General features: G+C 41.6%; 1 protein-coding gene across 9 annotated transcripts in view; it reads right to left on the minus strand.

Moving 5' to 3' along the window:
- Positions 1–14,481, minus strand: part of HDAC4 (histone deacetylase 4) — a 257,588-nt gene that overhangs the window by 228,247 nt on the left and 14,860 nt on the right. For 7 of the 9 annotated variants that reach the window (XM_075153823.1, XM_075153822.1, XM_075153820.1 and 4 more), the window contains exon 2: positions 1,007–1,246. In XM_075153823.1, coding sequence (XP_075009924.1) covers positions 1,007–1,028 — 22 coding nt within the window. In that variant the 5' untranslated portion in view covers positions 1,029–1,246. Of the gene's footprint in view, positions 1–1,006; positions 2,080–10,923; positions 11,050–11,927; positions 12,769–14,481 lie in introns of those variants that run through there. The other 2 variants (XM_075153817.1, XM_075153819.1) reach the window with 2 other exon arrangements.

Raw genomic sequence — 14,481 nt, forward strand, 5'->3', positions numbered from 1 at the left:
CTACGCAAGGGTCAGATTTTCAGCACTGCTGCTTGTAAACTCCAGCATCCCTATTTACTGCAGCGTTTCTTGCTCCCAACCTCAGAAACAGAAGTAATTCTGAAGCAAATATAAAATTCTTCCCCCACAAATATACAGTTCCTTAAATCTTAGGAGCGGTTCGTTGGCTTTTAACACTTCAGTCTTATTTGACCGTTAATCCAAAATTGATTAGACTGAAGTCACAAAAGTAACCTCTCAAAGGCGTAGGTAAATAAGTACTTTCACGTGCCTTGTCATTGTTGGATTACTTGCTTCCCAGCAGTTATTTTCTCTACCATAAACTGAAACAGTCAAAGCAGGCATATCAGAGCACAATTAAAATTCTTCTTCCAAAGCACAAGCTCACAAAGCTCTGCGTAACACAGTTACCTGAAACTCACTAAATACAAATGTATGAGACAACTTTAAGCTGGAAAGCAGGTAACTGAGTATCTACAGATCCTCTTGACAGACAGAAATGCACAACTTTACGGTAATGAATCATGTGTCTTAAATTACAAGACACATTAGGGATAATCCCCCAGACAACACTGAGGTGGATCAATTGGCTCTTGTTCCAGTAAAACTATTCTTTCCTACTAAAAAGTACTTTAAAAGTCAAAGAGTTTTCTTAAATATCAGTAAAGACACACCAGCAGAACCATGACCATTCCTTAGAGATACACTACATACCGTTAAGACTTAGATTTAACAAATTAAACATCTGGTTAATATCTCAGAAAATACCTGCAACCTTCAGTGATATGCAATGCAACAATTAGAAACCTAAAATGGCAAGATATCCTTGTAACTCCGGTATCAGCAACACAATTTTCCATCTTCACACAACATCTTGGTTTTAAACAAAGTAGTCATACAGGGAGAGGGACTGGATTATCATTTCAACACAATAAAAAGTCTATTCATGCAACAAACACACAGTGTTTTGCTGTCATTACTAGATTTAAAGTGGTTTTGCCCTTACCTGGATGGCTTTGGGAGCTCATTGCTAGTAACGTCTAGTCCTTTGGCGAAGGGATTCGAGACGGATCAGTTTCCACGCAAGTAACAGCAGCTCCAGTGCTTCACCAATACATAGAAATTGGAAGTGGGGATTAAATCATGGCCACCTTATAAAATCCAGGGCACAGTGACATGCTGAGTTGTATAGGAAGTAATCCAATAGGGTGGCAGAATACCTCCTAATGGCTTTCAAAATGGAAACCTGCAATTAAAGAAAAAGATATCTACATTAGAGAATTAAGATTTACAACCATTTAAATTACACATTATATAGCATATTCATCCCCAGAAGAAAAGATTAAACTAGAATACTATTTTAGGCATTAAGGGTGCAGAAAGAGTAATTTTCAGTTATAGATGTAATTTTAATTAATAACCATAAAAATGCAGACTAATATTTAATATCATAAAAAAACAATTTTAAAAAAAAAACTTTTCAACTACACATTCAAGTCTTAAAAACCCAAACTTGCATGTTAATTTTGATCCTCCAACAGCACCATATGAAGCCACTTCAGTCCAACAGCTTCCATATTTTAAAAGCCATATGTATGAGTGGTAACTGTACTTCACGCATCTGTTCCCCGAAGAAGTCTAAAGAAAAATTCCTCAGTGCCAAGAAGTGGTCTTGGAGCAGGAAGGAAAAAAACCCACACAATCAATTCCACTCCCACTCTACCCAAGCCTCCAGCAGATTATTAAGAAGCAACTTCATATTGCCCCAGGGGAAAAAATCCACCGTTCCCAATTATTTTTAAGCTGTACATTAGAGGGAGGAAGAAGAGAGAAAAAAACCCACTGAGCTAGCAGCAGCCTAGTGTACCCCCACCCTCCCCAAAATAAAAATATAAAAGCAGTAGATACCCTAAGCTTACAGAAAGCCCACCTCAGAGGCCCCCCCAGAAGGCGTCTCCAATGCAACCAGCAATACTTCCACTAAAAGAACCCGCTGCAAGGTGTCCTGAAGTTCAGTTTTGGGGGCTCAGGGTTTTTTTGGCACTATACCAAGTGGCATCCAGTATTTCCAAATAGCCATGTTTTACAGGCAGGGTATCTCAGGGAGATTGCTCTGTTCTAGCATACATAGAGAGACCTGCCACTGATACATGCTGCCAGCTAAAGCTACTGAAACAGATTAAACCAAATTATGTCCTTTATGCAAAGTATTTCACAACCATAGGTTATTTCCCTTCTTTGCACTGAAAAAGTCATCAGCATTCAGGCTCCCAACAGATAACCTCTCCTGGATACCGAGGATGACGTGTTAACAGACAGCTGGTACCCGGAGGAGTTCCTCGCTGCCCTGACAAGACATTTCTGCACTCGCAGCTTGGCTAGCAGGAACACTTTATACCCAGCACTCCCCAACCCACTTCAGACATGAAGTCAGCCTGCTGGCAGAAGCCAACTAGTTAACCCATCTAAGTTAATCCAGCTGACTCTGCTTAAAGCAGAGCAGGGAGCACTCACCCCAAACTGCTCCACCAGCAGATCTGAGGGTGTGGTGACCTCCAGCAAAGAGACAGCAATATTCCTTGGGCGGGGGATGATTATGATAGTAACTATTACTGCCGCTTGCACAATGAGCATCTGTCCACAATTATCTGTGCCATTACATTTCAAGTAGTCCCATCTATTCTTGGAAGAGCTCTTATCATGCTCAGATATTCGTGTTCCTTTCCAGTAAGGCGGCAAAACCAGGTCTAAGATTTAAATACCACCACTGTCACTTATGATGGACCCTGCTTTATAATGGTACTTCCCTGGTTTGCAGAATAATGCCCAAGCAGACACTGTCGAACAAAGGAGGCCTTCCTTGCTGTATTTCATTAAAAAAACCTCTTTAATTGGCTGTTTCTCTCTACCCTAAGTGTCTCAGTATTACTACTCTCCAAGTTCCTCTGCCCATCTTGCATTTTTAGAGACCTGGAACGCTCTTTCATGTTATGCGTCAAATTCAAGAGAAAATTACTTAAGTGTCATTTCTAATCCCTGCAGGTCTCTGCCATCCCAAATGTTCAAGATCTTCCAATTCCATTAATTTGCACATCCTGTTGAAGAGAGTCGGGTCAGCTTAGACCAGGCATTAGCAAAATATTAACATCATTTTATTTCCAATAAAAACAGCAGGTAATGTTATAGCATAAGCAATCTAAGCTGTAGACAGGAAGGATTTGGAATGGAGTTAGCAGATTTCTGACTACTCATTTTCACAGTGCAAGAATGAAGCACAGAGCATGAATGGTGAAAAGGTGTGTATGCATTTCCCAAAGAAACTGGACTGAAACAGTAGCAGCAAATCCATTTAACAGCACCACCAGTTTACCTATTCCTACTTCTTCCCCCAAAGGTCTATCTAAATTCAGTCAGACATGAGAGGGAACCAAAATATTAAGCTTCTGCATGTTTTAGCAATACTAGTGCCTGGTCAGAGCAGAGATGACAAAATAACCATGATCAGATGGACAAGCTACAGATTTCGTTCACTTATACTTTTTTTTTTTTAAATGTTTCCTGCATTTCTTCTAGAAGACTGAGTAAAGTATAAGCAAAATAGACCTTTCCAGGATACAGACTGCAGTCATCTCCCAACTTATCTCACCACCAAACTCTACTTTTCAGTTACCACTTGTGCTGATGTCAGTGCAGTCCAATGTGACATTTCCAAAGTGGTCAAGACTTGTTGTCAGGCCGCTACCTGCAACAACTCTTATGTAAATTTGTCATTTTGCCACTATCTCACAAAAGCACTTCTCAAATTAGGAGACGCAAAATGCTGTCTACCCCTATGCCTAGGATATTTGAAGGTCTATAGGGTTTTCCAAGCAAATTCTCTCATTTAAAAAAAAAAAACCAAAAACAAAAACAAACCACACAGAGCTTGTTTTACTTCTACTCCACTGCCTTCCAGGACAAGGGCGACCACCTCTGGTTTGCACATCTTGGCGTAAGAACAGCGAGTCCACCCCACACGTCATCCAGAGGCACGCTCCTCGCGAGCTCTTCAGGCACGGGCAAGGACTGGGTCATGGCCGGGATGAGCTGCTTAGGCAGCCTGCCCACTACTAACCCAGACACACACCGTACGTGATGGGGATGAGTATGTGTTTGTTTATAGCAGCACAATCCACTCATGAGTAACTTCATAACCAAGTATTTTGGCCAGACAGGTCGTTCACCTTCCTTTTTCGGGGGGAGCGGGATCACGGGCACAGCAGGCTTCGCTGCATGTGTGCTGAGGTCAGACTCACTGGGCTCCAGCGTGCAGAAAAAGAAATGGACGACTGCTGCCACGGGAGCGTTTTGCTTTGCCTGCCTGCTGTCTCCAAGTGAGCCCTAGGATTGCCTGCCGGCTAGGTGAATTTTCTTGGCAGACAACAAGCAGTGGCATGCTGACCGTGCCGGCTTTGGTACTTGGAGTACATGGAGTCCTTCCCTAGGCACAAAGCAAAGAGCAGCCAAAGAGCATCTGCACACAAGACGGTGGACGGCACTGCACATTTCAGACTACAGGGCAGGAAAACCGAGCAGAACTGTAGGCTAAAACAAGCAGGTGTGTAAAAGGCACACTCTTATTTAATCAGGTGTAGCAAACAGGACTGGTATGATCAAGCGTTCTGCCTTACAGGAGAATTGTTCAGAGCCTGGTCCCTACTAGATCTTTAAAAAACTCTGGAATAGGAGCACAAAGAGCAAATTAATGCCTATTTATTTCAGCCTACTTCTACCAGGGTATGCCGGAGAGCATATGCTCCCTAAAACCATGCAGACTGGTGCATCTGCAGCTGTATCCTCATCACATCCCTGGTTCAGAAGGTAGCCACAGCCCGAGTGCGCTGTCACCTCCTTGTCGCCAGCCGGTAATGAGCCTCCATATCTGCAGTCACCATATAGTAAGAGACAGACTGAGGGGCTGCAGCCTCAGCAAAAGCCCCTTGTTTCTCAGTTGTTTTGGTGCCTCAACAAACCACCATCCCTTACTATACACCTTCCCTAGATGAAAGGCACTATTAGTCATTTTAGCTCTTCTCTCATACATGTCCTACCAGCGAGTACATCACACAACACGCTCGGTCCTCAGCAGTACAGCAGGCTCATTTGTGTTAAGGAAGGGATGCGTCTGCTTAAAATACTTTCATGAGGCTTCAACTGCTTCTTCTAGAAGTTGCAAAGGAAACAGTGGCAAATTCATGAACAGGCTGGGTCATCACACATGCCAACAAACTACCTGTACACAGGAATAATGCGTACAGGGAGAAAGCATATGGCTCTAAACACAAAACTGTTTAACAGCTCTAAAACAAATTGCATTTCCAACCCTGAGCAGCGGTCCCTCACCTTCTTCCTCTCCAACTGCATGACCAGGCTTGCCCCCCCCAAAACCACACACACGACACAGCTCCACAAATCAGGTCTACACTATTCCTTCCACACACTTTCCAAGACCATTTTTTCCTCACTGCGCATCTAGCCAACTATTAAGAAACAGAATTGCACGTGAACTAGGAAATGTAAGTAATCCAACAGTTTTCCAAGTCTGTTTCCATACATTTTGCAGCTACTGAAAGCTTTTTTTTTAAATAATAAGTAACAGAAATCTTACAGTTCTGCCATACAAATGTTTTGACAGTATGAATGTTCACCTTCCTCTTCTCAGCCCATTCCAGATGTGCCTCTCTACTAGTCACATGTACAGATGTGCAGTAACCAGTAATTAAAGTTATGATAGAGCTTTATTTACAAAGCTCTATTTTTCAGAACTTAAATTGCTACGGTACTTCAGCCAAGATAAAAATCTTGGCCTAAGGGTGAAATTTCAAGATTGTTTTAAGCCAAGTAAGTCTGGTTGCTTCAGGATACCCAGCTATCGATGACCTCACTTCATCTGCAGGCCCTCTCAGACGCATGCCATCAACACCCCCGGATGGCAACACTACAGCCAGCTGACAAGATCACTTGAAAACCTCAGTTAAACAAGACTTAACTGCCTGCTGACTCAATGCATCAAAACATGGTGTAAGTCATATACCTACTATAGCCATTGCTGTGCTTTGAAGTCTATTTCTAGGTCCAGAGAAAGCTGCTCTGTCTTTCAGACCTCTGAACGTTTGCAGAAGACACTGTCCTTTAGCAGGACAAGGAAGCCAGCTCTGTGAAGGCAACAGCAGAAGGGACGCTAGCAGAACGCCTTCCGCATCCTGGCACTTCTTTAGCAGTGTTCCAACACCATGGGGTTTGGTCTCCAACAGTCATGGAAACACCCATCTTCCAAAAAGCATTATCACCAATTCTTCTGCCTGACACTGCAGATGAAATACCAACAAGTTTGGGTTTTTTTTTTTTTTTTTTCCCAAAGCTACTGCAGTATCAGACTCCTTGCTGCATTAACAGGCAAACAGTATTAAAGTTTAGTCCCACGTGCTCCAGGTAAGCCAAGGACAACATCATCCTGATGCTTGCTTGGATTCCTACTCCTAACATGCAGCCTGCGAACGACCCTGTCGCTGCAGCATGCACGTGCTTTGCACAGTCACAGACCTAATGAGAGGCAGTGCCTCTCATTAAGTGTTGGAGCTTATTGATTAAATCTCTCCTTTGACAACAGATCCTGAACTTTACCCAGAGGAAAAAAAAAAGCTGCCTTTGCTTTTCAGGGTTTTTTTATAAAATACTGCATAGGATCTACATATGAAAGGAGGAGGGGACAAGGAAGAGGCATATAGCTATTTGAAAACAGTAATAATTCACTGTGACTACAAAATGATTTACTGCATCTTTATTTAGAACAGAGGCAATGTGAAACAGTCTCCCGGGTTGATTCATCTCTCTAGGGACAAGGTCTCCAGAGCCACCACTTTGCAAGATGACAAAAGCAGTGGAGGTAGTCCTGAGGACCCACACAATCCTTCGAGAACGCCACTTCAACTCTTTACTTCTCAAGCAGAATACAGCTTTACTGAATCTGTCCCAAGAGACCAAGTTTCACAAGCATTGCCCAATTCCAGAAGTGCTGGTTTTCCTACAGTTTCAACGATACCCAAACATAGCTCTCCCAGAAAACATATTTGCAAGCCTCAAACAGCATCAGACATCCTGTCAAAGAGTTTTAAGTCTCTGAAGACAATGTTTCTGTCTCTAAAAATATACTGCAGGAGTAGCAGACTGCACTGTAAAATACACCATCAGCTTAATGCTCAGCTGTGGACAGAAGAGCAACTACAATACCATGACAGTAATAGAAAATAAAAATAGAACACCAAATTTGCTACTGTATTAGCCCAGTTCCTCCAAAATAATGAATATTTTGTACAAATCTGGACACTCCCCCTCCATTTCCAAGTACACAGTCTAAGAGTTTCAAAAGAAGGGCAAGAAAAAAAAAAATCAGGTGAGGTACAAATTCCTCACACAGGTGAAGCAGATTATAAGACTTCAGCCCAGAACAGAGATGACTTAAGGATATTACAGTGATGCAAAATCATGATTAATACAGAGAAGTCACCAATCACTCTCTTTTCCATCTATTTCTTTCAGAGCAAGAAGTTTTTCCCACTCTTTTTCTGGGAGAGAAGCTGGGTGGACACAGAAGGGAGGGAATGTATCAGAAAAAATACTTCGGGTAGCAAGCTGAAGCAGAGAGCATTACATGCCCCTTCTTAGCTGCACGAAGAAACTCTGACTCAGGGTGCGAGAGAAAGCAAAAATTTTCCTGAATTCCAAAAGCAAATGGACAAACGCACTAGGCCAGGAAACCCATGAGACAAGTCACTGGCTCACAAGAAAGTTTCAGAGAAGTGCCACTACGTGCATGTCCTGTTGTGAAATGGCTCCCAAGGTACATCATCTTGGATGCCGCTGGAGAACATGGCAATCAAGCACCTTTAAAGACAAAAGCCCACCTACACACCAGCCTACACAGTCACCAGATCAACTTATCTCTGCTTTGCCCTGCACTGACGTGACAGTCCCATCTTGCAAAATATAAAGTTTACTCCTTATAACTTTCTATATTGCACTGAAATCACATACCAAACTCTTAATTAGTTTCCACACAAGTGGTGAGTACACCTGCATTGATTAAGTTAAAGAAAACACTTGAGTGAACTGGCAGGTGGAAGTATCTACACAGCACTCAGGTATCCAAATGGAAGAAGAACGGAAAGCAAAATCAGTTTGAGTACCTGAAGCCTTCATTACAGTTAGAACTGTATAACTAATAATTAAACAGAAAACCCAACCTAATACAGCTGTTACAAATAGTTTCTCACCGATAGTATACTAGGTACATACACGTCACAGTACAGATCCAGACTGACCAGTCTAGCCCTTATTACTAGGGCATCCCATCTTTGCAAATCTTGTTGTTTCCATACTCTTATCTTGCAGTAGCAAAACCAGAGGTCCTTTAAGATCAAACCTTTAAGATCAAAAGCTCAACACAATGATTCAAATGTACTGTCTAAGAAATACAGAAGCATTACCCAGTACTTGAAGGAATTAAAACAGTACATTTGTTTAGCAAATGCTGACATTTCAATGCCAGCCATTAAAAGTGCTATTCTCACGTAACAGCCTAGAGTAGAACAAATATTGTGTTTCCGCCTCTCCCTTAAACTTCCACTTTCACACACACGTGAAGATTTATTGCTTATACGCTCACACTAAACATTTTAACTTTGTGACAGCTTTTGTATGGTATAATGTTCAGAAAGAGATTCAATCTCTAACCACATTTGTCCTAAGTGTTAAATTACAGTATATGTACATTAAGACTTCAAGAATAACCGATACCTACTCCGTATTTACGCAGTTCCTTCAGGGAAGGCTATAATACATTGCTAGACAGTCCCTGGTACTTGCTTGTGGAGCAATCCTGCTATTATTTCAGGCAGTGGCTTGTTAAGCAAGCCTTTGCAATACAAGCAGTGCTATACGTGCATTGAAGTCACCATCAGACATGAAAAGTAAACAAAACAAACAGCCACAAATGGCAAAACACTATTAACTAATTGTGAGCTACTTTATTAACACAGAACTAATCCACAGCTATTCAAGGGTAGCAAGCCTGTATAGAAATAATTAATCTAATTACGTGTAACAGAAATTCACAATAAAAATAATCAAGAAAAATTGCTTTCTAAAGTTTCATACCCCTTTGCTGCTTATTGTCAAGAAACACTCCACTACTAATGTCAAAAGCACACAGATTCCTTAAGCAAGGCTGTCTTTCCCAGGCTCTTTTCAGTTGTGTTTCGAAGTAAAGTCAGCTGCTCAAAGTGATCTCTGGTGGCAGCCCTTGCACTTCAGTCATGTAAATCCAAATGCTGAGACACTAGCTCAAACTGAAAACACAGAGGACACTGATATTTCAGTAGAAGTGAAGAACTTCTTCACCCATTTCAATGTTAAATTAATACATACCTGCCACTGTTAGAGCTTGCCCTTAGCAGAAGTCTGCAAGTTTTCCTCACTAAGCTTTAAACCAAAGGCTACTTGGAAGAATATACTTTTTGCATATTCTGCACAAAACCCCTCATGGTACCATCTATAGACACTTTTGCAAATCACCACCTTGACCAGCAGTTACAGCTGCTTTGAAAGCTGAGGGTGTCTCCTTCATGTCCTAAAAAGAAAAGCCTTAGATCTTCTGGTGAATACCATGAAACACCAAAAGTATTTGTGGCTCTTCTCCTTCAATGCTAGGAGTACACAAGAGCATTAACATTATTTTTACTTCCACAGATTTCACACCAATAGCAATAGTACTGGGTAGCTGAAGAGGGGATCTGCTGGTATCTCCTCTATTTTTAGACCTCGACAAGTATTGCTGTTGAAGCAGCATTGCAGGTATCTCAAATACACATAGAAGCAGAAAACAAGGCTTTGGGAACAACCAAGTGGATAACAAGTGGATCTAAATCCTTCGATGCGTAATCCAAGACTCTGAACACAGGATCACCTTTAGAAGTCCCAAGCAAATCTGGAAATACTACCTCATGTTCACTCTGTAGGAGCTCCAATTTAAAGTGGTCAACAGCTTGGAAAAATTATTTTGGAGTCAAGCAGGAACACAGCTCATAGAAGAGCTGCAGATTCAGAAATGCAATTGACTGTGTGTAAAACCTGGGAATATGTAGATTTGCAGGATTACAGAGCCCTCCTTGACTAGTAAGACGCTGGCAGAGGGTCTGAAAGAGCAGGATGCTTCTGAGCTCGATCCAGTTTCTCAGCAAGAGCAGCAAGAACAAGCAGTCTCACAGATGGATCCGCGTGGGAGGGAGAAAGGATAAAAGTCTGCCTCGGGAGCCTGTTCCAGCTGCTACTGAAGCCTTGGAGGAGTTGGTACAAATTGGGCAGAGTTACCTATAAAAATCTACTGTCTTGGCGTTTTCCGAAGCCCTCTTCTTCCCCCATCCCATGTTTTTCCTCCATCCTAGTATTTCTGCATTTGAAAGAGTTCAAATCAGATAGCTGAAAGCAGCGCTTGACAGAAGGTAAATGAATACTGTGAGTTTACAGACAACGTCCGTCTCATTTCTTCATTCCTTTCTTGTAGATCACCCTAGCTACAATAATTCAGAAGCACAAAAATCAAAACTCCTTTTAAATACTTGACTGAGAAGTGATAAAAAACAGTATATTATTTTTACCCCAAATCCCCCTAACAGCATTTTCAGTGCCAGGAAGAGTTTGTGTGACCAGCAGACAGGAAACTCATCTCACTGACTGAAGCATTCCCATGTGAACTGCCGAACAGCTGAAGCTTCCTATTGATGCCCATGATCTAAACGCAACACTTCAACATATTAAGATCCCCCCTAATTCGTGCAAATTAAAGTGTCAGCAACTTGTAATGTATCCCAACACTTTAAAACTTACCACTGTATCACTATACTGAAGGCCCATTAAAGCATTTCAGCAGCGCTGAGATGTCTCTGCTTTGCTGACACCCGTCTTTAGTGTGCTGTACCGAAGATATTCGCCAAATCCTCTCCCTCCATGCTCCTAGCATAGCAGACACCAAGGGGGAAAAAAATCGGATCATGACACAAAGTTCACAGACTCAGCCACCATTTTTCTGTAGACTTGCTCAACAATGCAGCTTTCAAACAGAGTCCTATTTTCTTCACCTGCCTGTGCACACACACACAATCTTCCTTTCTCTTTCAAAACAGCTTGACATAGCCAAAAAAAGGATACTGACACCTTTACGTAATTAGTTTTGGGAAACAACTGAAAACCTTCAGCTTTCCAACCACATTTTCACTCTAGCTCAGCCTTCTCAACTGCTAAAAATGAACAACCCACAATTCTTTACCTGGGGTTGTTTTTCAAATCCTCATATATAGGTAGGGAAAGGCAGAGAGAAAAACATCTACCTTTTCTATTCATGTACTTCAGCTGTTACAGCCCACATCTGAACTTCTTGTTCCTTCTGACAAAGAATCAAAATTACTGGTCACTAGCTGTGCCTAACCCATCTGGTCTACCAGCACAAAATAGCTGAGTACATGTGTCATCAATCACTGTTAATTACTTCATTAACTTGGAAAAAGAATATTGACTTTTTTTTAAAGAACAAACATTGTTTAAGGTTAGTCTAGTTTTTTTTTTTTAATTGAATGCTATCTGATTACCAAGAGAAAATAATTTAGTCTGAACGCTAAAGCAACCCTGTCACATAATTTGTGCAATTCTTTTGTCTAGTAAAACATTTCCCCAAGTTTCTTTTGGAAGTGACTACATTGCAATGCTAGTTTTAACCAGCATTAAGTTTAATCAGAAACTTAATTATGCATGTTCTCAAATACTCGGTGTTCACTGCACTATGTTAACCGTGCTGCCATTCCCACCTACTGTCACTGTGCTTTTTAAGTTCTGACCTTTGTCATGCTCTTGGAAGAAACATGCCTCAAGGTCTCCACAAACAAGTTGCATCATTTTCAAGTGGACATTTAGCCCTCTGCTGTTCACTGCAAAATAGTGACACAGAAAAGCAGATATTACAACAGTTTGTGCATTGTAATCTGCAACATGGATACCCAAATTTTTTTGGCACAGGGGAAAAAAAGAAAACAAACAAACAAAAAAACCAACAAGTGTTATCATGCTAAGAGCGCAGACTGAAATCAGTTAAGATTCATATAGCATGATGCAAACTTTCCCCTGGACTCTCCTACTGTTTCAGAGGCTGGACTGGCTCACCCCCAAAGATCTCAGCCCTGCTCCACACCACCTCCATCTCCCCGTACCCAGCACATGAGCTCACCTCCCTTCCAGACAGAAAGGTCCCGCTACACACCCATGCCTGCTCACTGAGCCTCGTCCAGCCACACTCTCTGGGAAGAATCACTTAGCTTGGTTATTACATTTTTTCATGCCCCAGTTAAGTGGCTTAAACGCTCGTTGTCAACCTTCAAAAAGCTATTTTGTTTGAGGACACCACTGATGCCATTTTCCAAATCTAGATGACACACACCCTTTGCAAAAAACACCTATTAATGCAGCCTTATTACGCCACTGGCAGGAACTGACTGCCAGCTACCACCATTCATCCGCACATCCCTTTCCGCTCCGCAACTCCATCTCCCGCGAGTCTGCCCCACAGAAACAGGGCTGTGCTTGCCAATATACACTGCAGGAAAGCATGCAGACCTCATGTAAGCACCCTCGACTCTGGCTATTGCCCAGGTCATCAGACAACAGCACACCCTCACCCACAAAAGCTAGCATCATGGGATCCAAAGTTTACATTTTTTTTATGTTTTATTACCTCTGTCTTACACTGAATGCTAATACTGTTACCAAAACACTGCATTCCGACAGCAATGCAGTAATCTAGACCCCAGTCCCAATGAACTTGTGGTGTCGCTCTTCCATTTCTTCTTTTAATGTGCCTCTCTCTTCCCACAGCCGATAAAAATGTGTTACAGTTTATAACTGTAGTGCATTATATATTTGTGTATCTTCTTACTCAAAGGTCTTAACCAGGGCATCACCTAAACCTGAATTTTACATATGAGCATGAAGAATACTGCATTGAAAAGAAAAAAAAAAATACAACTTTTCCTTTAAAGTGCAATATAACTTTTTTGTTTGTTTGTTGGTCAAACCTTTTCTCCTCTCATCACCAGTGTATGAAAAGTGATGCTGACATACACCTGTAAAAGCATGACAGAGCTGGCAGTCCAACACGGAAATTCAGATAGCTTTAAGTACTCCATCAGTTAAGTCAACAGTTATTTTTGCCACGTAAAAACCTTTAAACAGCAGCTAGAATTTTCTTCTTTAAATGATATGTGACATGTTAGTTAGCAGTGATTTTTCTCCTGTCAGAAAAATCCAGAGAACCACCTTTGCTAAAACACGCTACTTTCAGGCTGAGGTTTATCAGGCAGGGAAAGCACAGCGGGCAGCACTGCCAGCTCCCCACAGACCATCCTGCTGCTGACGGGTCGTGCCTGAAGCATGTGGGATCATCTCTAGGGACGCAGGGCAGCCCTGGGCACGCTACTCAGTCCCTGGCTTACCTGCCAAAGCTGCTGAGACTTCAAGCACAAGTCTGCTGGTAACCAAACAGGCAGCAATCCCCATGGGAAGCTAAAGTAAATATATGCCTTTATAATCACAGGGGTTCCAGGTTTTCCACTTGCTCCATTTTTAAATTACAAGTCACATTCTCCAGCCGCAAACACGGCCAGAATAGAAAGTTAACTCAATCACCAGAAAAATGTAAATCCCCTCTAAGTAGGGTTAAATTTTTAATGACCAATATCACCCTTTAATAAAAACTAGAATCTTCAGTCAAATATTTCAAGCTTGCAGCTGACAAGCAAGAAAAGCAAGGAAGCAACAATTGAGACTACTCATACTTGAGGGGATTTGGGCTTGGTTTTTATTTATTTGTTTGTTTTATAACACCATCAAAGCAAAAAAGGACAAAACCTTTTAAAGAAGTAGTTGCAGGTTACCTTTAAAGAGACAGAGGCCATCAAACTTTTGAGAGTTTACTTACCAGGTGTTGCTTCCAACACCGGGGCTGTTATTTAACTCAGAGTGAAGGAAGAGCTCCATTTACTTTGATTTACACCACATTTTATATAGCCCATTTTGTCTGTTTGCACAACATGAACACAGCAAGACAAATTGGAATTGTTCCTTGAAATAAGAAAACTGGATTGTAAAGCCACAAAAACTGGAACATATTTCAAGGACTGATACAGTATCTGTCATGGAGGTTTTTTTTAAGGTAGGTTTTAAAACACTGTCAGTCACCAGTTTAAAAGACAGACTTCAACTCAGTATCCTCAAGGAAGCCTTAGAGCCCTAGCTTAGATATGCAAGGATTCACATTCTGTTAACTTTCTATTATGTAGATTAAAATTTATACTGCCGTTTATGGCTTTACACACTAAACAGCATAGGCACAATATTCTT

Source organism: Calonectris borealis, chromosome 6 (genome assembly GCF_964195595.1).
Source record: "Calonectris borealis chromosome 6, bCalBor7.hap1.2, whole genome shotgun sequence".
Taxonomy (NCBI): Eukaryota; Metazoa; Chordata; class Aves; order Procellariiformes; family Procellariidae; genus Calonectris; species Calonectris borealis.